The 24,863-nt window shown below is 47.3% G+C and overlaps 1 protein-coding gene and 1 long non-coding RNA gene across 2 annotated transcripts in view; one reads left to right on the top strand and one right to left on the bottom strand.

The window, feature by feature from the left end:
- EML6 (EMAP like 6) overlaps positions 1 to 18,392 on the bottom strand; it is a 198,419-nt gene extending 180,027 nt beyond the window's left edge. The window contains exon 1 of the mRNA XM_040429747.1: positions 17,841 to 18,392. Coding sequence (XP_040285681.1) covers positions 17,841 to 18,037 — 197 coding nt within the window. The 5' untranslated portion in view covers positions 18,038 to 18,392. The remainder of the gene's footprint in view (positions 1 to 17,840) is intronic.
- On the top strand, positions 11,907 to 22,057 carry LOC120998875. The gene is made up of 3 exons (XR_005778497.1): positions 11,907 to 12,038; positions 12,679 to 12,680; positions 22,014 to 22,057. It is a non-coding gene; the product is annotated as an uncharacterized LOC120998875 (long non-coding RNA).
- Positions 22,058 to 24,863: the final 2,806 nt, after the last annotated feature.

Below are 24,863 nucleotides of genomic sequence, written 5' to 3'. Positions count from 1 at the left end.
GATAGTTTGGTGCCCTGGGTGGATAAATTTAAATATCTGGGATTACATATAACACCGAGACTAGCGGATTTTGAAGAACTAAATCTATCCCCTTTGCTAGCTACTTTTAGGCTTAAAGTGAGGTCATGGTGTAGGCTCTTTCTTTCGGTGGTAGGTAGAGTTAACCTTTTAAAAATGGTTATGATGCCCCAACTGTTATATATACTGAATAATGCTCCAGTTTGGATCCCTCTGGATAGATTTAAGAAAATTCACTCTATATTTAGAGATCTTACTTGGAAGTATGGACAGGCTAGGATCAAACTGGAGACATTGCAGTATTCTAAGTCGGAAGGGGGCTTAGCTGTCCCTAACGCATGGATTTATTTTTTGGCTTCCCAATGTCAGCATTTTAAGGGATGGATTGATCTACAAGCACCGGATATGACTGGGCAGATATTGCAGCATTGGCTGGGCAGTCGTGACCTCATGGGCATTCTGGAAGGTTTAGGAATGCATGCAGGGAGGGAAAAACTTCCTCTGATTGAACTCATGAAAAAAGTTTGGGCAAAAGTGAAGCTGCTAAGAGGAGTGGGAGGTATTAGTGAACTTTCACCTATTGGAAAGAACCACTTGTTGCCAGAACTATTGGCCATACCAGGACTTAGGAACTGGGAAACTTATGGAGTGACGAGAATTGGACAATTAATTAAGGACAAGACATGTAAGTCATTTCAAAGCCTGCAGCAGGAATTTAATATCCCCAAGGAGTGGTTTTATAAATATCTTCAAATAAGACATGCCCTTGGGGTCACGATGCGGAAGGGATGTGTGATAGCTCAAATGGAGGTGGTCCATAAGCTTGTTCTTCCGTCGGGAGGGGGAAAAAGAGGGTTAATATCACAGGTGTACGCTCTTCTAATGGAAAAATTCTTAGAGGGATATCCGCTTTCAAGAATGAAAAAGTGGGAGGCTGACGTGGGGGATATGTCTAAGGATATGTGGGAAGATATTTTAGAAGCAGTCCCCAAGGTGTCTCTAAGTGAACAGGGCAAACTGTCCCAACTATTTATTATACACAGAGTGTACAAAACACCGGTGTTCCTGAAAAAGATAGGAGTAAGAGGTGATGACAAGTGCCCAAAGTGTATGGAAGATGGTGCAGACTTATTACATATGTTGTGGTCTTGTCCAGTAGTTGCTAATTATTGGGAGGAAGTTGTAGAGATGATTAATAGTAAATTGACATTAAGAATTCAAAAAGATCCTAAGGTGTGTATTCTGGGGTATGTGTCTGAAATTGGAGGAAATGAACCGGTTAGGGTAGCTGCGGGGAGATTGCTATATGTGGCCAGGAAACTGATCGCTATGAGGTGGATCCAGGGGAGTCCGCCCACACTGAGTGAGTTTGAACGGAAGGTGCATGACATGCTGGTACTCGAAAAAGGGGTGTTTGTGAAGAGAGGGTGCCCTCAGAAGTTTGAAAAAATGTGGACTGAATGGTTATCTCATACCCACGTGGTTATATAGTCATGTGATGGTCAAGACCAATGTTAGGGTTGGGGGGTTAGGGTAGGGTTAGGGGGGGAGGGAGTTTGGAAAGGTCAAGTTTCTGGTAAATTTTTTTTTTTTTTTTGCCCATAATATGTTTTAGCAAAGGTATATGTAGTGTATGGATTCATGATAATACTGAGTGGTGATATACTTATGAGTATTGTTGTTCACTGAATCTGCATCGTGGATAATTTAAAGAAAGAAAAAGTCAACATATTGTATTATGTTATAATATGTATTTATTGTTTAATAAAAACGATTTGATTCAAAAAAAAAAAAACTGTCTGAACTGTGTGACCTCTCGGACTTTGAGTTCTGGCTGCAACATGGAGTTAAATATGTCACCCAATTATATTCGGATGGTAACTTTAAAAACCTTTATAGATCTTTATAAGGGGAATTCCAACCAGGGCCGGCCTTTGGGGTGTGCGGGCTGTGCGGCCGCACAGGGCGCCATAGTAACAGGGGCGCTGGGCGGCCGACAGCTCGCAATGTAATCTGCGGCAGGCGAGGCGGCACTTGTGTTCTCCTTCGGGGCGCCCCCTCCATCTCCCCCTCCCCTGTCTGACCTGCCTGCTGCCCCCGCCGCTGCCAATAAGAAGAGAGACAGGAGGAGGAGGAGGGGAGGGGCTGTGGCCACTGCGCCACTAATGAAGAAAACTGACCTGAAATACAAATACAGGAGGCGGGTGCCGGAATCAAATAGCCGGCACCCGACCTCTGTGACAGGGAGCTCAGTGCGCCCCCCCCTAGTATAAGAAACGTTGGTGACACAGTGCGCCCCCCCCCAGTATAAGAAACATTGGTGCGGTGGCTCAGTGGGAAGAGCCAATGAGGGTTAAAAAATAATAATAAAAAATTAACTCACCTCCTCCAGTTGATCGCGTAGCTGGCAGTCTTTCTTCAGGACCTGTGGTGACGTCACTGAGCTCATCACATGACCCATTACCATGGTGATGGATCATGTGATGAGCACAGTGATGTCACCACAGGTCCTTTGACAGGTCATAAAGAAAGAACAGAAGACGATCAATTGGAGGAGGTGAGTTAATTATTTTTTTATTTTTTAACCCTCATTGGCACTGCCCACTGCCCACTACCAATGTTTATTATATTGAGGGGGGGTGCACTGCGCCACCAATGTTTATTATATTGAGGGGGGGCGCACTGCGCCACCAATGTTTATTATATTGAGGGGGGGCGCACTGCGCCACCAATGTTTATTATATTGAGGGGGGGCGCACTGCGCCACCAATGTTTATTATACTGGGGTGTTGGGGGGGCGCACTGCGCCACCAATGTTTATTATATTGGGGGGGCGCACTGCGCAAATGTTTATTATACTGGGGTGTTGGGGGGGCGCACTGCGCCACCAATGTTTATTATACTGGGGTGTTGGGGGGGCGCACCGCGCCACCAATGTTTATTATATTGGGGGGGCGCACTGCGCAAATGTTTATTATACTGGGGTGTTGGGGGGGCGCACTGCGCCACCAATGTTTATTATACTGGGGTGTTGGGGGGGCGCATTGCGCCACCAATGTTTATTATATTGAGGGGGGGCGCACTGCGCAAATGTTTATTATACTGGGGTGTTGGGGGGGCGCACTGCGCCACCAATGTTTATTATACTGGGGTGTTGGGGGGGCGCACCGCGCCACCAATGTTTATTATATTGGGGGGGCGCACTGCGCAAATGTTTATTATACTGGGGTGTTGGGGGGGCGCACTGCGCCACCAATGTTTATTATACTGGGGTGCTGGGGGGGCGCATTGCGCCACCAATGTTTATTATATTGAGGGGGGGCGCACTGCGCAAATGTTTATTATACTGGGGTGTTGGGGGGGCGCACTGCGCCACCAATGTTTATTATACTGGGGTGTTGGGGGGGCGCACTGCGCCACCAATGTTTATTATATTGGGGGGGCGCACTGCGCACAACGATGGGTTAGGGAAATTTCACAGCAGAGTGCGCATGCGCTGGGAGCCTCGCCGGCGGTTAGGGTAGGGAAAAATTATGGGCCAGTGCACAGGTGCGGTGATCGGATGGATGTTCTCAGCAGGACACCGGCCGACACTGCGCATGCGCTGGGAGCCTCACCAGCGGTTAGGGTAGGGAAAAAGCACTGGCCCGTACGTAATTTTTCTCTTCCCTAACCGCTGGTGAGGCTCCCGGTGCATGCGCAGTGTCGGCCGGTGTTCAGCTGAGAACATCCATCCGATCACTGCGCCTACGCACTGGCCCATAGTTTTTCCCTACCCTAACCGCCGGCGAGACTCCTGGCGCATGCGCACTCTGCTGTGAAACTTCCCTAACCTGACGTTGTGCGCCTGCGTGGCGCTGCACACCTCCTCACGTCATGTCCAGTGTGACCGGAAGTGACGAGGGTAGGGAAATCTCACGAAGTAGGGAAGTATAACATTACACCGGCCTTTGGGGTGTGTGGGCTGGTAACTACTTGGTTGGATAGTCAGCCAGCCTATGCCATGATGCCAGCAACAAGCAGTGTTTTTTGTGTTTTTTTTGGGGGGGGGGGGGCGCCACAAGGTTAGCTCGCACAGGGCGCCTGGACACCTAAGGCCGGCCCAGATTCCAACTGCCCCAATCAAGCCTATTCAGATATTTTCAGCTCAGACAAGCATGTACAGAGCAATTTGGGAGGGACCCGGTTAAGCTAGAGTACAGGGCAATTGAAAAAATAGCACGTCAAAAAGGTATACGTAATTCGGTGTCTTCTTTTTATTTGGGTCTTTTGTCACAGCCCTCCTCGCAGCTTTCCAGATCCTTGGCCAGATGGAAGGCAGATATTCCAGAACTAGAAGATAGGCATGAGAAAGTGATACTGTACAATTGGAGAAAAACTGTTATTAGTGCTAGAGACCAGTTGATCCAGATCAAATGGTTACATTGTATTTATTTAACTCCAGTTAGATTGGAACGTATGCGTAAACCTGCTAGCGCTCAGTGCACTAGATGTGTTGCAGACCGGGGAACTCTGATCCATATGATCTGGACTTTCTCAATTATTGCTGCCTACTGGTCGGAGATACATGAGTTTCTGAACCGGAGGCTGGGACTACAGGAGGTTTGCTCCCCAGAGAACAGACTGCTGGGATTGCTCAATGATTTGATTCAGACCAAGTATTCCAGGATGCTATACCGGCTCCTAATGTTGTATGCTAGTAAATCCATCTAAGGCTACTTTCACACCTGCGTTTGGTGCGGATCCGTCTGGTATCTGCACAGACGGATCCGCACCTATAATGCAAACGCTTGGATCCGTTCAGAACGGATCCGTTTGCATTACCATGAACAATTTTTTTTTTTTTTTTTTTGTTCATGATAATGCAAACGGATCCGTTCAGACTTTACATTGAAAGTCAATGGGGGACGGATCCGTTTGAAAATTGAGCCATACTGTGTCATCTTCAAACGGATCCGTCCCCATTGACTTACATTGTAAGTCTGGACGGATCCGTTCGCCTCCGCACGGCCAGGCGGACACCCGAACGCTGCAAGCAGCGTTCAGGTGTCCGTCTGCTGAGCGGAGCGGAGGACAAACGCTGCCAGACTGATGCATTCTGAGCGGATCCGCCTCCACTCAGAATGCATTAGGACTGGACGGATCCGTTCGGGGCCGCTTGTGAGAGCCTTCAAACGGAACTCACAAGCTGAGCCCCGAACGCTAGTGTGAAAGTAGCCTTACTAAACTAGAAGCCTCCTAAAATCCCTTCTGTTCAACACTGGACGCAGATTATAGATGCAGCCCTGCCAATGTATAAGCTAAACTTTTTGGCCTTGGTTGGCGGTAACGACATTGGTCGTCTAGAGGTGGTGGGGAACCCGTGGCGTCGTGGTAGATGTGTGAGTGTCTGTTGGTCGAACCTATGGAGTCAATAACACTGGGCTACAGTGCAGGCAAGAATATATACACACGTAATTGATGTATCTCATGAGAAATACTTTGCTAGGCGTTAAACAGAACTCGCTGTTGCCATGAATTATGAGTGTGAGTGACTCTGTTTTTGAGACTTGTATTGTCTGTTGTTTGCTGTTTTTGAAAAATAAAATAAAAAAAATTCTACCACTCATCATTCCATTAATATGCTTAGATACAGCACTCTGTGAACAGCCAGCTTCTTTAGCAATTACATATTGTGTCTTCCCCATCTTGTGGAGGGTGTCAATGACTGTCTTATGGACAACCCTCAAGTCAGCAGTCTTCCCCATTTTTGTGTAGCCTACTAAACCAGACTGCGGGACCATTTAAAGGCTTAGGAAACTGATGTTTTAGGACCCTTTCCATGAGTCTACAATATTGCACCTTTTCACAATATTCAAATTTTCTGAGATACTGACTTTTGGGTCAATCGATGCAGATAGTAAGCATACAGACTTTTCACAACCGTCCTGCCTGACAGAGACAGAATGGAGAGTCAGCTTCATAATAGACAAGCAAACAATGGCAGACAAACTGCATTTTCCAAGCTTAGATGTGAACGAGTCGAGATGAACTATGCCACACTAAATTTATGAGCGCTGTGTCAGACAAAATCACTGGCTGCTATTTCTAGACGTGGAGCTGTTTTCTGCATTATAGCTGCTGTTCCGATAAAACCGATTGCCTTCATCTTCAATTATTCATCTTACACACGAAAACATATCTCAAAAATGGAAAAATGTCACATAAATCAAACCCGCAGCAACAATAGTAATGAGCTTCAATTATCTGCCTCTCTAATAAACGAGGCATGAAACGCTGTCAATCAGATGCTTAGGCTTCTATAGTATCTGCTCTGCTGCCACCCAACGCCAAAGGTTGATCCATCATGTACACGAACTCAAGGGAGACAGCCAGTAATACCATATGATTATTAAAGGGGTTGTCTCATCATGGACAATGGGGGCATATCGCTAGGATATGCCCCCATTGTCTTATAGGTGCGGGTCCCTCCGCTGGGACCCGCACCTATATCGAGAACGGAGCCACGCAAGTGAAGGAGGGCGCACTGCGCATGCGCAGCAGCCCTCTATTCATTTTCTATGGGGCCGTCAAAAATAACCGAGCGCTGGCTCGGCTATTTCCGTCGGCCCCATAGAAATGAATGGGAGCGGGGTCCGCGCATGCACGGTACGCTTCCATTCACTTCTATAGGGAGCCGGTGTGGTGGTGGCCAGACCGAAGTCCTCCAGCCACCACCTTGCGGGGCTCCGTTCTTGATATAGGTGCGGTTCCAGCGGTGGGACCCGCACCTATAAGACAATGGGGGCATATCCAAGCGATATGCCCCCATTGTCCATGATGAGACAACCCCTTTAACTGTCTCCCTTCCAAACAATAAAATATCGGCTAAGCTACATTCCTCTTACGCTGGGTTCACATCACATTTGTGCCCTACGTTTAAGGTGCTACTGTATGGCATTCGTCTGAGGCGTCCGTTTAGTGTATACATTTTTTGCATAAATTAAACATAAGACATAAATGTGATGTGAACCCAGCCTTAGTGTCATCGCTGCCCTGCTCTCCCGGACGGGCATGGATATGGCACCACGCACCCTGTGTGTCTGTATGTCCTGTGTGTTTTGCGGTTTGTATTTATTGAACCTCAGTCTGCAACACTGCAGGGGTTAATCTTCTCCTGCTCCGTCAGCTGCTACATGGCTGTGTACAATTGCTAATCAGATGCTACTATATATACTGTACCTGGCTAGTCCTTTTAGTACTTGCCTGATCAATAGGTTCTGTTAGGATCCTTTAGTTTTCTAGTCCTTGCTAAAGAGCTATAATCTGTTTGTCTGCTTTGTACCATCTTCTGCCTAATTTCCTGCACTCTGACCCTGAGCCTCATGCCCTGACCTCTGCCTATTTCTTGGCCACAAGCACTGTCTGATCCTTTGGTGCTTCACTGGTGCTTCTGATCACCGTAGGTCAACAGCCAACCAGTTTGGTTGGTACAGTGGGTCCACAGCCGTAACAGTTTCATTTACTTCATCAGACTGGAGTTGGGCCAGGATTTGTGGCTATTACATTTGTGGGAAACAAGCCTTACACCCCAGTGAAATGCAGGGTTCCATGAACGCCAAGAGAGCAAGGAGTAACAAAACAAATAAATGGAAAAAAAAAAACAACTACTAAGTGCTCATGCCCACGATCGTATCCGTTTTGAGGTCTGCAAATCGCGGATCCGCAAAATACGGATGTGATCCATGTGAGTCTGAATTTTGTGGACCAGAATAGGACATGCTCTATCTTTTGTGACGCGGACATGCGGAAAGCATACAGATTCAAACCAAATTAAATCTGAAAGCCAATTTGGACCCGAAACGAATTTTGGGAAATTTGCTCATCTGTACTTCTGGAGTGTTCTGAAGGACTACTCCCTAAAGTCCACATCCCTTGTACTTGTATTTTCCTTAAAATATGCTTCTCATTTTGGGATATAGTTGCCCAGCATTCCACATTAGAATTCATGATGCTAAATTGAGGAGTTTTAAAAAGATCTTAAAAGGGTTTTCCCTTAATTTATGACGGTCGCTGTAATTTTGTAAAGTATTTATTTTACCTTTATTGCTTATATCTCCGGTTCTGAGCTGTGGTCACATGACCATGTCCATGCAGCTTTTTCTCATTTCCTGTGATGTTGTGTCCATACAGGGGCAGTGATAGGGGACTGAATATGCTCACAAGAGGGGTCCGCAATACATCCGGCCGGCACCCCCATAGAACTGCCTATTCTTGTCCGCAATTGCAGACAAGAATAGGACATGTTCTATATCTTTCCGGAGCCCCGGACCGGAAGATCGGGGCAGCGCTCCGGAAATGCGGATGCGGACAGCACATTGAAATAACTGGTGTGAACTTGGCCTTACTGTTGCCATAAAGTGGATGAATTTTAGGGCTCATGCACACAACCATTGCCTGTTTGGCGGTCCACAAAAACACAGATACCAGCTGTGTATTCTCTGTATTTTGTGGTAAGGAACGTCCGGGTCATAATAGAACAGTCCTCTACTTGTTCGTAATGCAGACAAGAATAGGACATGTTCTATATTTTTGCAGACGGCACGGAACAGGCATCCGGATTCGGACAGCTACAGTATCTGTATCTTTTGCGGCCCCATTGAAGAGAACGGGTCCACACCCGACCATCATAAAATGCGGATCGGATGCGGATAAAAAATACGTTTGTGTGCATGAGCCTCGCCGAATCCACCACGTGTGGACGTACCCATAGTGCTCTGATGTCTCTGCAAGGGAGATACTGGGGTTTCTGCAGACACTCCTATCACAATGAGGCGACTTTCACACCATCGTTTTCCCTTTCCGCTATGGAGTTCCGTCATAGGATCTCAATAGCGGGGAAAACGCTTCCGATTTGTCCCCATTCATTGTCAATGGGGACAAAACTGAACTGAAAGGAACGGAGTGCACCAAAATGCCTTCCATTCCGCTTCATTGCATTCCCATGCCGCACACAAAAACGCGGACGCGGAGCAAGACGCATCCGCCATGACTCACAATGTAAGTAAATGGTGACGGATCCATTTCCTCTGACACAAAAGAAAACGGATCCGTCCCCCATTGACTTACAATGGTTTTAGAGACGGATCCGTCTTGGCTATTTTAGAGATAATACAACCGGATCCGTTCATAACGGATGCAGACGGCTGTATTAGGGTACTTTCACACTAGCGTTTTTCTTTTCCGGCATTGAGTTCCGTCACAGGGGCTCAATACCGGAAAAGAACTGATCAGTTTTATCCTAATGCATTCTGAATGGAGAGCAATCCGTTCAGGATGCATCAGTTCAGTCCCTCTTACGTTTTATGGACGGAGAAAATACCGCAGCATGGTGCAGTTTTCTCTCTGGCCAAAAATACTGAACACTTGCCGGAATGCCGGATCCGGCATTAATTTACATTGAAGTGTATTTTTGCCGGGTTAAGTGTTCCGGCAAAACGGATCTGGCTTTCTGATCTGCATGCGCAGACCTTTAATAATGAAAAAAAAATTTATACCGCATCCATTTTTCCAGATGACACCGGAGAAACTGATCTGGTATTTCAATGCATTTGTCAGACAGATCCGCATCCGGATCCGTCTGACAAATGCCATCAGTTTGCGTCCGGATTCACGGACCTGCCTGCCGGAATCCTCTGCCGCAAGTGTGAAAGTACCCTTATCAGAACGGAAGTGTTTTTGACGGATCCAGCAAAAACACTGGTGTGAAAGTAGCCTTAGGAATGTGACTGTGGGAACGGACTGGTGATAAATAATGTAGGTTGTAAATCTTGCACGTTGCCCGCTGAGGGTGCCTTCTAATGGAATACATGGGAGGTGCGTCTCATGGGGCAAAATGTTTTAACGAAGTGCAGAGATGCCTAGACATGTGCCGCCATTATAGCAGGGGAAGAAAGGAAGCCATACAGATAAAAGGTCAATTGGCAGACATTAAAAGGCCTAGACACAGGAGCGTGCAGAGGTGGAGGCCGGACTCACACTGGGTCTCCAGACTAGACAGCGCTGTGTGCCACCATTAAGCGCTATTGCACTGCCAATTACTGTAATTCCCCGGAGGGCGCTAATACATGTAACGTAAAGGTCGTGCGCTGTAAGGGATTAACAATTTGTGGACCAAACTCTGGTTATTCCTACATTATAAATACTCTTACCATCTGCCTACAAAGACTCCAAACCAACGTCAGGCTCTTTTCTTCATGGATCCACTTTACACCCCGATGACTTTGCCTCTGCCCACCAGTATAATATGTGCTACATATGTGTTAGGGCTCACGCACACGACCGGGTCGTATTGAGATCCGTAAACCATACGGACGCCTTCCATGTGCAATCTGCATTTTTCTCACTCCCATCACTAGAAATGATTATTATTCTTGTCGAGTCCAACTAAAATGAATCTCATGTTGGCACAATACACCCATGGTGTACACTGTGCCCCACACCGCCCTTCTTCTCTGGACATACATCTGTGAGTCGGGGTCTCAGGGGTGGGACCTGCACCTATCCTGAGAACAGGGTCCAGTTTCACGCTGCTAGGAACTGAGAGGTGGCTGCACTCGCTTACTCGGCGATCATTGGAACTCCCAAAGAAGTGGATAGACAGAGCCACGTACGCACTGCCACCTCATGATAGACACCCATTCTTGAGATCTGCTGTGCTCTCTCTGCAACTGCTGTGCTCTCTCCACTTCGATTGACAGGGCCAGGCAGTGAAAACGTCATCACACTTGGCCCTGTCAATCAAAGTGCAGAGGGCATGGCAATTGCAGAGAGAGCAGAGCCTCTAGGTCTAATGGTAACGCCCCCGTTGCTCCTAGAGGCTCATTTGCATATGCGGGCACATATGGACATGGGACCAACACAGATGCCTTCAGCTGCCAAGCGCACATGTAACAGGTCAGCCAGTGTCTTAGGTGCAAATCTGCTGACAGCTGCCCTTTAATGGCGTATCCTGTAGATATGGGAATAACCCTAATCAATCTCCAAACAGACGGTGCAGATCTACTAAAGCTGGTCATACAAGCGTTCGGCTGACAACTACTCCTCCTGACCCCTCCACCCCATACACTTGCTTACTCAATTCAAAAGGGAGAGGGAAATAAGCCAGACATCTCTTGCTGGACATCGATCGGGCATGTCGAGATTCAACATGTCCAATCTGTTTTATCCCCGATGTTTGCCGAACATCTCATACACAACCAATAGTCAGGACATTACTACAATGTGTATACTGCATGAAGGACTGGCAATACATGTATGAAGCTCTGTCCAAGAAAGCTGAAGGGGGTCTACGGCGCATTCTGACCCCAAATTTCACCAGTAACCCCCATGGCATCACCCTGCACTTTTCTATCATTCCTACTACACGTCTGCAGTAACATTGCTCCTTTCACAAGTAAACTCGGTAATAGTAGAAGATAACACTGCGGATTAGACTTTTCCTGGGGGTTTTCTTCTGGTGCCATTAGCAGAATACAGTCCTGAACCAGAAAGACCGTCGTCCATTTAGGATTCTATGCTGATTTTATATCATTTTGAAGAAGTCAAAGCTCCATTTTGTTTCTGATATCGATCACCACATCCCCTGTATAGAAGCTTACTGCAGACTGCTTTATCATTCAGTTCAATATAAAAACTATGGGGGTCATTTATCAAACTGGTGTGAAGTAGAACTGACGTAGATGCCCATAGCAACCAATCAGATTCCGCCTTTCATTTTTCACAGCTCCTTTGGAAAATGAAATATTGAATCTGATTGGTTGCTATAGGCAACTAAGCCAGTTCTACTTTACACCAGTTTGATAAATCTCCCCCTATATGGATACACTTAAAGGGTAGATGGGACCCTTAAAAGGGCATCTGTCAGCAGATTTGTACCTATGAAACTGGCAGACCTGTTCCATGCGCGCTTGGCAGCCGAAGGCATCTGTGTTGGTCCCATGTTCATATGTGCCCGCATTGCTGAGAAAAATGAAGTTTTAGTATATGCAAGTTGCCATTACAGGCTCTGCTCTCTCTGCAACTGCCGCTCCCTCTCCACTTTGATTGACAGGGCCAGGTGTGATGACGCTTTCACTGCCTCGTCCTGTCAATCAAAGTGCAGAGGGCACAGCAGTTGCAGAGAGAGCCGAGCCTCTAGATGTAGTGGTAACGCCCCCGTTGCTCCTGGAGGCTCATTTGTATATATAAAAAGATCCTTTACCTCAGCAGTGCGGGCACATATGGACATGGGACCAACACAGATGCCTTCAGCTGACATTTTTGGTAGCTATTTCCAGAACACCCTACCATGCCACAAGGCACTTCTCACATACTGTGCTGTAATATTTTACCTGGTATATTCGGGGCATATAAGCCCTGCTCTGGGAAGGCCCAAATCTAGCAAGGTTTGCATTAATCCCGCTCAGTCCGAATTTGCCATGACAGCCTCTAAACATCAAAATTCGAGACAGTTGGCAACTACGCTGTCGTCTTAAACTGGCTGGTTCCATGGGCACGACAATGGGTTTGGCATACCAGTGTACTCCCACGGCCTGCACCATCACCAGTCTAGTCTATCATGCCGACCTAAACCAGGATCTATGAGGAATGTCTCCCACAAAGAATCCAAGCCACAGAGAGCTGTTCTTGTGGGTAAGAGCATAACCACCCCAAGGTAGAAAACTGTACGTGAAAGAATGACCCATGACGAGAGCCAAAAAGATGTCATGATTACCGACTGAATGCTTCTTCTATTCCATTTCCCTCATAACAAATGCTGAATCCTCCAGGGAATTTCCCCTTAAAGGGGTTTTCCAGGAGCACATTATTGACAACCTATCCTCAGGATAAAAGTCATCAATATCAGATTGCTGGGGGTCTGATTCCCAGCACTCCACCAATCAGCTGTTCCAAGTGGTCAGGACGCTGCCGTGGGCCCCGCAGCCTCTTCCTAGGCCAGGGACGTCACGTTTATCGCTCACATGGCCTATGTGCAATCCAGTCCTATTCAGGTGAACGGCGCGGGCTGCAGTACCAAGCACAGCCACTACACAATGTACGGCACAAGAAATACAGAAAGCAGGCAAAGTGGGCAGCTGCTAAGGGCACACTGGTGGGTTCATCAAAGAACCTTTAATGTGGGAGAGGGGGGCTCACTTCAGCAGTTGCTAAAATTCCCAAGGCAGGATTTATAATTATAAATTTTTATTCTTATTGTACTATGTATGTTAATTAATGCTATAAGTGCATGAGTTATGTCAGGTGCCGGCATACTGTACACTAGTGTAAGCCTGCCCTTATTTTTCTTATTAAAGGGGTACTCCTATCTCGATGCATGCAGATATCTCCATTCACTTAAAGGGAACCTGTCACCGGGATTTTGTGTATACAGGGAGTGCAGAATTATTAGGCAAGTTGTATTTTTGAGGATTAATTTTATTATTGAACAACAACCATGTTCTCAATGAACCCAAAAAACTCATTAATATCAAAGCTGAATATTTTTGGAAGTAGTTTTTAGTTTGTTTTTAGTTTTAGCTATTTTAGGGGGATATCTGTGTGTGCAGGTGACTATTACTGTGCATAATTATTAGGCAACTTAACAAAAAACAAATATATACCCATTTCAATTATTTATTTTTACCAGTGAAACCAATATAACATCTCAACATTCACAAATATACATTTCTGACATTCAAAAACAAAACAAAAACAAATCAGTGACCAATATAGCCACCTTTCTTTGCAAGGACACTCAAAAGCCTGCCATCCATGGATTCTGTCAGTGTTTTGATCTGTTCACCATTAACATTGCGTGCAGCAGCAACCACAGCCTCCCAGACACTGTTCAGAGAGGTGTACTGTTTTCCCTCCTTGTAAATCTCACATTTGATGATGGACCACAGGTTCTCAATGGGGTTCAGATCAGGTGAACAAGGAGGCCATGTCATTAGATTTTCTTCTTTTATACCCTATCTTGCCAGCCACGCTGTGAAGTACTTGGACGCGTGTGATGGAGCATTGTCCTGCATGAAAATCATGTTTTTCTTGAAGGATGCAGACTTCTTCCTGTACCACTGCTTGAAGAAGGTGTCTTCCAGAAACTGGCAGTAGGACTGGGAGTTGAGCTTGACTCCATCCTCAACCCGAAAAGGCCCCACAAGCTCATCTTTGATGATACCAGCCCAAACCAGTACTCCACCTCCACCTTGCTGGCGTCTGAGTCGGACTGGAGCTCTCTGCCCTTTACCAATCCAGCCACGGGCCCATCCATCTGGCCCATCAAGACTCACTCTCATTTCATCAGTCCATAAAACCTTAGAAAAATCAGTCTTGAGATATTTCTTGGCCCAGTCTTGACATTTCAGCTTGTGTGTCTTGTTCAGTGGTGGTCGTCTTTCAGCCTTTCTTACCTTGGCCATGTCTCTGAGTATTGCACACCTTGTGCTTTTGGGCACTCCAGTGATGTTGCAGCTCTGAAATATGGCCAAACTGGTGGCAAGTGGCATCTTGGCAGCTGCACGCTTGACTTTTCTCAGTTCATGGGCAGTTATTTTGCGCCTTGGTTTTTCCACACGCTTCTTGCGACCCTGTTGACTATTTTGAATGAAACGCTTGATTGTTCGATGATCACGCTTCAGAAGCTTTGCAATTTTAAGAGTGCTGCATCCCTCTGCAAGATATCTCACTATTTTTGACTTTTCTGAGCCTGTCAAGTCCTTCTTTTGACCCATTTTGCCAAAGGAAAGGAAGTTGCCTAATAATTATGCACACCTGATATAGGGTGTTGATGTCATTAGACCACACCCCTTCTCATTACAGAGATGCACATCACCTAATATGCTTAATTGGTAGTAGGCTTTCGAGCCTATACAGCTTGGAGTAAGACAACATGCATAAAGAGGATGATGTGGTCAAAATACTCATTTGCCTAATAATTCTGCACGCAGTGTAGAGCTGAGGACATGTGTTGCTAGATGGCCGCTAACACATCCGCAATATCCATTCCCCATAGCTCTGTGTGCTTTTATTGTGTAAAAAAAAACGATTTGATACATATGCAAATTTACCTGAGATGAGTCCTGTATGTGAGATGAGTCAGGGACAGGACTCATCTCAGGTTAATTTGCATATGTATCAAATCGTTTTTTTTTACACAATAAAAGCACACAGAGCTATGGGGAATGGATATTGCGGATGTGTTAGCGGCCATCTAGCAACCCGTGTCCTCAGCTCTATACACAAAATCCCGGTGACAGGTTCCCTTTAAATGAGAGTTCCAAAAATATTCATACTCAGAGCTGTTTTCATAAATCCCATAGGAGTCAATAAAGAGAGCTGTCCAGCCATGGCCATGTCTCCATCCACATCAGCTGGGAGCCCTGCTCTACAGATAGGTGCAGGTCCCAGAGGTAAAGGACACTAGAGGACATGTCCCCGCTGAGGCCAGTGCATGGTCTCAGTGGAGGACGTGACCCCCGTCCAGAAGTTTAGGGACTGGAAGGCGCGCAGATCGGGACTTCTGCGCTGGAACCAAAGGGCGGGAAGCAGGCGTTTTATTATTTAGGCACAGTATAGTCCTGGCTAAATTAAAATCAGGTATGAAGCTAGAAAACTCCTTTAAAGGGGTTGTGTCATCAGACATGTCGCAATAAAACCATCTCACAGGAGACAAGTGCACTAGACAGTTGAACATCATGGTCTTGGTCCCATCTTCCTAGGTGCCTATTCTTGAGAAAAATGATGTTTTATAATATGCAAATGAGGCCGATGCCTCCATCCCTGTACCAGCGCATGCGCTGAACAAGCTCCCGCAAGACTTTAGGGCTAGGCGTCAGGACGTCCATACCGCCTGGCCCTGTCAGAAAGTGCTGGGGCAGTGAGCGGAGCCTCTGGGAGCTACAAAGTGCAACGGCACCGCCCTCATTGCTCCTAGGAGCTCATTTGCTTATTATAAAATATTAATTTTCTCAAGAATGCTGGCACCTAGGACGATGGGACCAAGATCATGATGTCTAGTGCACATATATCATGACTGAAGCTCTTTAAAGGGGTTGTCCAGTCAACCCTATGCAAAGCTCTATTAGGGCAAACAGATATCATAGCGAGGGACCCCTGCTCCGCACACCCCCACCAGCAGCATTAGCTCTGGCGCACCCGTTGCTCACTGACTCTACGGTTCTTCCAGAGAGGGGCTTGTCTAATGACCCCACAGTTGGAAAAATCTTAGAAAGCAAAAAAACTACAAGGTCCAGAGGATGAATAAGGAAGACTTTCTTGGCAGATGGGACTGTCATTCCTGAGACACACTGGACGGTCATGACTAGTGTTGATCGCGACTAATCTAATCGCGAATTTTTAGCGTGAATATTGGCGCTTTGAGAATTTGTGAATATCTACAATATAGCGCTATATCTTTGTAATCGCGAATATTCTAGATTTTTTTCATCAGCACCCATGATCCCTCCCTGCTTCTTGCTTGTGGGCCAATGAGAAGGCTGCAATATCTTTGACTTTAGGAGATGTGTTGATCACGAATTTTGGTATCGCAGATTTTTTTTAGCGAGAATTTTCCGATTGTCGCTTTTTGCAACCAAGAAAACAATGACTGGAGATCACGAATTTGCAAATATATGGCAAATATTCGCCCAAATATCCACGAAATATCGCAAATTTGAATATTGCCCCTAACGCTCATCACTAATCATGATGACTCAAGAAGAAGATGAGATCTGACCAATGAAAATGGGAGCTGTGGGGAGTTTAGAGTTGGGAATTCTTTTTAAAAAAAAGACATTTTTGGCGCAGTTTTCCTAAACATAATTAGAACATAGCAGAAGGCAATGGTAGAATCTAGAATACCAGCGCCTGGAGGTTCTGTCCAGTATGTTCTGGTGGAAGAAATCCTAGAAGGACAATTATATACATCTCTACGCCTGTGTCCGGTAATCATCCATATAACGGGGATGCAGGCTCGTTACCTCTATGACCAGCTTCACCACCTCATAGACAAGTAAACACACAGCGAGAGAGGTCTTAAGGGGCATCTGTCAGCAGATTTGTACCTATGACACTGGCTGACCTGTTACATGTGCGCTAGGCAGCTGAAGGCATCTGTGTTGGTCCCATGTTCATATGTGCCCGCATCGCTGAAAAAAAATGAAGTTTTAATATATGCAAATGAGGCTCTAGGTGCAATGGGGGTGTTGCCATTGCTCCGCTTTGCAACTGCGGCTCCCTCTGTACTTTATTGACAGGACCAGGTGTGATGACGTTTTCACTGCCTGGCCCTATCAAAGTGCAGAGGGCACAACAGTTGCAGAGAGAGCAGAGCCTCTAGGTGCAATGGTAACGCCCCCGTTGCACCTAGAGGCTCATTTGCATATATTAAAACATCATTTTTCTCAGCAATGCGGGCACATATGAACATGGGACCAACACAGATGCCTTCAGTTGCCAACAGGTCAGCCAGTTCCATAGGTACAAAACTACTGACAGATGCCCTTTAAGAAGGAAATTCACTGTCTTGGAAGTTGACCTCAAGAAACAAAAGTGCCTTGCGGGCAGCGGACGTAAGCCGTGACACTAGAAATGACTAGTAAAACATGAGACTCAAATATTCCCAATTTCAGCAAGTTGTTAGGGGAAACATTGCTGTAAGCCACAGCATAAGAAGACCACCGAGGACGGTCTGGGCGCTGGCAGAGGATGGGCACCAGGTGCCCTATTACTCTATGGTGAGGGCATCCCTGCACCTTCTCTGGGGGGGTGCCCACCATGTTGGCATGCTGCCAGCTGCTTACCTGATAATATCATCGTTGTGGCCAAGGAAGAATTTCTGGCTGTGCTCCCGGGTGTTGTAGACCACCCCCACCCCGGCCACGAAGTAGACCACCTCCTTGCCGCCTGTGTAGTACAGGTTGTTGCGGCACTGGTGCCCCCTGTAGCCGTATACCCACTCCAGGCGCAGCTGGCATCCAGGAGCAGTCCTATCCGCCATGATACAAGAAGGACACTGCTGTGTGTACAGGGGGTGGCACAAGGTCTTCTCCTGGCAGGGTGTCCGCTCCTCCTCCGCTGTCAGCACCTGATGTCCCCGCTCCCAGCAGCTAGTGCCACCATAATCCCCTGGCTGCAGGCGGCTACTAGCATGGCATCATCTACCCGCTGCCCACAAGGACTGGAAGTTCTCTGCCACAAACAGGTGGAGGCTGACGGACGGGTGAGCGCAGCAGTACCGACCCGTCACTGCAGCATCTCATGCAGGATCGGTCTGGTCATTCAGCAGCAGGACGCAAGAAAACGCATAGACTGTGCTGGCAGGAGCTAAAGAGCCGCAGCATCAGTACCCATGACAGGCACGGCGCATAAAGCACTGGGGGTGAAGTAATACACGGTCCTCAATCACGGACAGGAGGCGGAGGCAGCGCGCCGTAAGCGCCAGTCTCCTACCACCGGCTGCGCTGCGCTTCTGGCGTAGTCGGGTTGGGGAATATGGCCGTGCGTAGTAACCAGGGGAGACCTTGCCTGGAAACGGCGACGCCAAGCGGGCGGGAACCAGCTGCTCGCTCGCAAAATCTGGAAGTAACGATTTTTTTTTTCTCGAAAAGGATCCTGGGAAATGTAGTGTTCAGCCGGAGCCCGAGGGTGAGCGCGTACTGTGTGAGGAGGGGGAGGGAACTACTGATCCCATGGTGCTTTGCGACCTAATCCGCTCTTGGTGGTTTATTTTTTTTGCCGTTGCAAATGCAAACATTAAATGTTAGTGAATTGGTATTGTTGTGGGTTGTCAGGTGTAGCCTGCCCGTGTGTTTGGGTAGGGATGAGGCCGAGTCAGTGTAAATATGGCAGTAGTGTCAGGTCTCTAGAAGATGTCAACTGGAGAGGCTGGGAGTTTCAGAAGATCAGGCTTTTCAAGTTCCTAACCGCCTAAGGCTGGGTTCACACCTGAGCGTTTTACAGCGCGGTAAAACGCTCAACAGGCAAAAACCAATGATCCCCTATGGGCATGGTTCTCACCTGAGCATTTTCCAGCGCATAGGAACGCGATATAAAACGCCCTACGCCCCAAGAAGTACAGGAGCTTCTTTGGGGCGTATTGTCGCGCGTTCCCGCACATAGACTTCCAGGAACGCGCGACAATGGGCGTTTGCTTGTTTCCCTCCCGCGTATGTAAACGCCCGATAAAATCGTGCATACAGAGTATGCTCAGGTGTGAACCCATGTCCGTTTTTCACTGTTGTGTGCATGTAGCCTAAGGCTACTTTCACACTTGTGGCAGGACGGATCTGACAGGCTGTTCACCCTGTCGGATCCGTCCTTCCGCTATTTCGCCGTGCCACCGCTCCGTCCCCATTGACTATAATGGGGACGGGGCGGAGCTCCGGCGCAGCACGGCGAAAGTCCGCTGGACTAAAAGTCCTGCATGTCCGACTTTTTAGTCCGGCGGCCTCTCACCGCGAACTGCCGTACTGCGCCGGAGCTCCGCCCCGTCCCCATTATAATCAATGGGGGCAGAAGGACGGATCCAAGAGGGTGAACAGCCTGTCGGATCCATCCTGCCGCAAGTGTAAAAGTACCCTAAGGCTAAATTCACACAAGCATGTTCTGTCTGGGAAACACACGACTAATGGCCGCATTTCCCGGATGAAACACTGCGCCTCTGTCCGAACTCACCGCATCGGCTTAAGGGTCATCCATAGTTCCGTTCCGTGGCCCCTCAAAAAAGATAGAGAATGTCCTATTTTTCGCCGACAAGAATAGGCATTTCGCACGCGGCCGGTATTCGTGTTTTGTGGATCCACAATTTGCGGACCACTAAACACCATCGTCTGAATGAGCCCTTACAGTGCTGTCAATTCCTGCCTGTCCGCAGCACTCTCATAATGTCGTGTGTACAGTAGACCCTCAGTCAGGCAGGAACTCACAGGATCAGAAGTGTTCGGTCTGCGAAATGTCTCCAATAAATATAGTTCACGCACAGTTCAGGTGCATTTTCACACTTTAGTTAGAGGGGTTGGCCCATCTCAGACATTGGTGATGTATGGCGCTAGGAATTGCCGTCAATGTCTGATAGGTGCGGGTCCCACCTCTGGCACCTGCACCTGTCTCTAGACAGGTGTTCGGAGAGTGGTACATGGGTACATGTATTTGCGGCCGCCCTACTTTAATTTCTACGGGAGTGCCAAAATAGCGGAGCGGGTCTGTCAGCGGTGGGCACGCTTGCGCGGTGCACTTCCCATTCATTTCTAAGGGACTTGCAAAAATACGCTCTGCTTGGCGGGCTCCGTTCTAGAGATAGGTGCGGGTCCTAGAACAATTCCATGAATTGAAATGATCTTCAGCTGCAGAAATTTTCTGCAACAAAATCTGCCACATGTGAATGCTCCCTAAATCAACCATAGACACAGGCAGGGGCGGATTGGAAACATAAAGTGGCCCTGGAAAAAAAAACTAAAAGTGTCCCCATGTTGTAGGCAGGACTAAATTGATAGAAGGTTGGGCAGCATAAGTAGGCAGGGACAACAGAGGTAGACAGGGCAGCAATACCATAGTGCAGCACCTCGTACCGCCGCAGCGGAATCAAATAGTACAGTGCAGCACAATATACAGTATTCAACTGTATCATCGTCCTGAGGATGGTAATACAGTTGAGTGCAGGAGGATAACTGTGGCCGTTGAGCATCAGATCATTATGTACCTGGCCTGCGGCCATCAGGAGGAATTTCGTGTCCCCCTGGGCATCGGCCCACCGCTCCTGGACACAGATAACCACCAAAATGCCAGGCATAGTGATGGTGCCTCAATTATGTAAAACCTATTACCTGGCAGTGGTCCAGCGCTGCACCCGGGGGGCGGATTGGGAACTTAAAGGGATTCTGTCACCTGGATTTTAGCGATAGAGATTTTCACACCATCACATTAGTCTCCACGATTTAGTTTAAAATCTGCTAGTCTTACCCCCATCTGCCCTGTCATTTAGGGTAAGAATCGCTTTTATTAATAAGCAAATGACCTCTATAAGGAGCCCAAGGGGCTGTCCCTCTGTCCGTTGGAGCCCAGCCGCGCCCATTATCTCGGAGCCCAGCACCGCACCTCTGTTAATTATTTCACTCCTCTCCTCGCTTGTATATTTTTTTCCAGTGCGCTGTAATCTCGCGCATGCACCCTGGTGACACTGGTCCCGGCCCGCAGAAGCCTCACAGGAGCAAGCGCGCATGCGCCAGCTGTCTGCGCACTTTGCTCAAAGGAAGAGGAGTGAATAAATAACAGAGGTGCGGTGCTGGGCTCCGAGATAATGGGCGCGGCTGGGCTCCAACGGACAGAGGGACAGCCCCTTATAGAGGTCATTTGCTTATTAATAAAAAGCGATTTTTACCCTAAATGACAGGACAGATGGGGGTAAGACTAGTAGATTTTAAACTAAATCGTGGAGACTGATGTGATGGTGTGAAAATCTCTATCGCTAAAATCCCGGTGACAGAATCCCTTTAAAGTGGCACTGGAAAAAATACTAAAAGTGGCCCCCTTTTGTAGTCGGGTCCAAATTGATGGAAGGCAGGGCCAACACAAGTAGGCAGCAATTCCATATTGCGGCACATTATAGAACCCCAACAGAGCCAAACACCACAGTCCATCATAAACTACTGCCCCAATCAGCACAAAATGCATCCCTATAAATTCCCCTGTAAGGTCTAAGGCCAATCCGCCCCTGGCTGCACCCCGGCAGCATCTCCCTGTTATTTACTACCATCTGCATCTGGTTGACAACTGGTGTGGCCCAATGGCGTCATCAGAGACGTAAACATTTTATCATCATTTTTTTGTTTTTTCCAAAACATTTAAAGGGTTTCTATCACTTCGTTTCACCTATTTAGCTTTCAGACACTAGCGATCCGCTAGTGTCTGCTTTATCTAACCATCCTAATATAAGAGCTTATTGTCCTGCCGTTTAGCTAAAAAAATAACTTATATAGATATGCAAATGAGCCTCTAGGTGCTATGGGGGCGTGATTAGCACCTAGAGGCTCCGTCTACCTTAACAAACTGCCGCCACCCAGCGCGTCCCTCCAGCCCGCCCATCTCCTCCGGAATGCGATGCTCCTCGTATTCGGCGCATGCGCAGTGAATGTCTGATCGCTTCCCTGCTCAGACATCTCCACTGCGCCTGCGCCGATGACGTCATAGTGCTCCGAGGAACAGGCGCAGTGGAGATGTCTGAGCAGGGAAGCGATCAGACATTCACTGCGCATGCGCAGAACAGAGACGCGCACGGAGAGGATCGCTTCAGCTGGAGATGGGCGGGCTGGAGGGACGCGCTGGGCGGCGGCAGTTTGTTAAGGTAGACGGAGCCTCTAGGTGCTAATCACGCCCCCATAGCACCTAGAGGCTCATTTGCATATCTATATAAGTTATTTTTTTAGCTAAACGGCAGGACAATAAGCTCTTATATTAGGATGGTTAGATAAAGCAGACACTAGCGGATCGCTAGTGTCTGAAAGCTAAATAGGTGAAACAAAGTGATAGAAACCCTTTAAAACAAAAATCCACAGATATTAAGCAGAAACTGGCATAATAACAAAACAACAACATTTCAAGGTAATGCAATTCCATCATCCCCTATTATTATGCTGCCACAACCAAGCTGGCGTCAGAGGTCAAATGAGTACCAACAGTGCGAGGTCCTAGCAACCCCCACAGATTCTCTCACATTCCGTTGTGTCTACTGAAATGTCTCCATTGATTTAGCAGTCTCTCAGACCAATTTGTAAAGGGGTTTTCCAGGCTCCTGATATTGATGACCTATCCGGAGGATAAGTCATTATTATGAGATCTGTGAGGGACTGGCACTCCGCACCCCCACTTATTATGTGTTCCCTGCAGCCTTTGGCTCTAGAACTAGAACTTTGAATGGAACAGGAAGCACAGCTCTGTTCAAAATGTAGTGGTCATAATGGGTTACTGCAGCCCAGCTCCCATTCATTTCAGTGGAAATAAGCTGATTGTTTCGATACCAAAATTTTGATTCGGTTGTGATACTCAATACCACACGAAAAAAAATATAAACAAAAAAAGCCGTGTGCGTTCTGCATTTTATGGAACGTCCATCAGTTTTTTTTTTGTTTTTTTTTCTGTTACGGCATTCACCGCATAGGACATTTTTTTAATATTTTAATAGTTTGGACTTTTCGGACCAGGTGATATGTAATATGTTTATTTATTTATTGTTTATATATTTTATATGTAAAATTGGGAAAGGGGTGATTTATACTTAAATATTTTGGTGTTTTTTTTATTTAATAACTATTTCCCCCCTTGGGGGCTAGAACCTGGGATCTTTTAATCCCTTGTCCTATTCACCCTAATCGAGCTCTATTAGGGTGAATAGGACTTCACACTCTCCCTGCTGCCCTGTGCATAGTGGTAACCGATCGGAGCCCCAGGATTACACTGCCACTGCACCACCAATGAGGAGGAGGAGGGGAGGGGACCCTGTGGCCACCAATGATTTTATTACTGGTGGGGTTGAGGGGTGGGGGCACACTGTGCCACCAATGATTTTAATACTGTGGGGTTGAGGGGGCGCACTGCACTACCAATGATTTTAATACTGGAGAGGAGGGGGGGAGGGCACACTGCGCCACCAATGATAATTAACATTTAATACAGGAGGCGGGTGCGGCACCTGAGGGGTTAACTGCCGCTGATCGCAGCTCCCCGCCAGCACCCGCCTCCTAGATTTGTATTAAACATTTACTTTCATTGGTGGTGCAGTGCGCCCGCCCCTCTCTCCGCATTGATGGCAGCAGCGGCACAGGGGGGAGGGAGAGAGTGCTTCCTTCTCCCCTGTGCTGCTGAGGAAAATATGGAGCGCGCTGAGAGCAGCGAGCTCGATGTTCTCTGATACTAGACTGCGCAATAGCGAAGCCTAGTATTGAAAAAAGGCAAATCCCGGTATCGAGGTCGTTACCAGACAAAAATATTGATTGGGTATCGAAAATTCGATACCCGAAACAACCCTACTCACATATGCAGTCTCCTTATCCCAATGCAATGAGCAGGACACTGGGTCATTGGGGCTGCTATGCAGTGGGTCAGATCTAGGTGTAAATAAGTTTGTGATGCCAGTTGCAGCCTGCGCAGGTACTGTAGAAGAGCCCCTCAAGATGGTATGAGCACACATACTAGGTGAGGAATGCCAGAGGGGGATATTGTCTCTGTATTGTGTCAACGGTGTCTCCTACCTGTAGTACGGCTGGACTCCTGTATCCTGGCTCACATGCAACAAATTTGAGTGCTGTCAATAGGAGTAATGGAGGAATGATGGAATTCCGCACAGAAAATAGGGTCCAACTTGTCTTTACTTGATGTTATTAGATGCAGCTTTAGATCCATACAATTTACAGCAATAGTCTAGGATCCCAGCAGGTATTGGCAATATGTGGCAGGAATTATATATATATATATTCTGCATCTAGTACATATGCCTTTAAGAATCTGGCAGATATCTGTCTTCTGCTCTGTCTATGGTCTGCTTGATTTGGGCCTGACTAGCTGTGGAGGTACTTATCTTCTCCTTGTTCTGGAATCTGTACTTACAGGACTGCTCGCAGGGAATGGTGGTTTCTTCCTGGAGATCTGATAGTTATGAAGATGGCTGCTTTCTTGTCCACCAGCTGAGGTAAGGGACTCAGGCTGGGGAGGTTGATCTTGGGCCTCAGGGAGGCTTGGATCCCTGGTTGGGGTCCCTGTGTCTGGGAGCTCCTTTTCACACAGCCTACCCCAACAGGGGGTGGCTGGTACACTGCCTAGAACTTTCTTTCCTC

The sequence above is a fragment of the Bufo bufo genome, chromosome 4 (assembly GCF_905171765.1).
Source record: "Bufo bufo chromosome 4, aBufBuf1.1, whole genome shotgun sequence".
In the NCBI taxonomy this organism is placed as follows: domain Eukaryota; kingdom Metazoa; phylum Chordata; class Amphibia; order Anura; family Bufonidae; genus Bufo; species Bufo bufo.
This window is presented reverse-complemented; position numbering and strand designations above follow the sequence as displayed.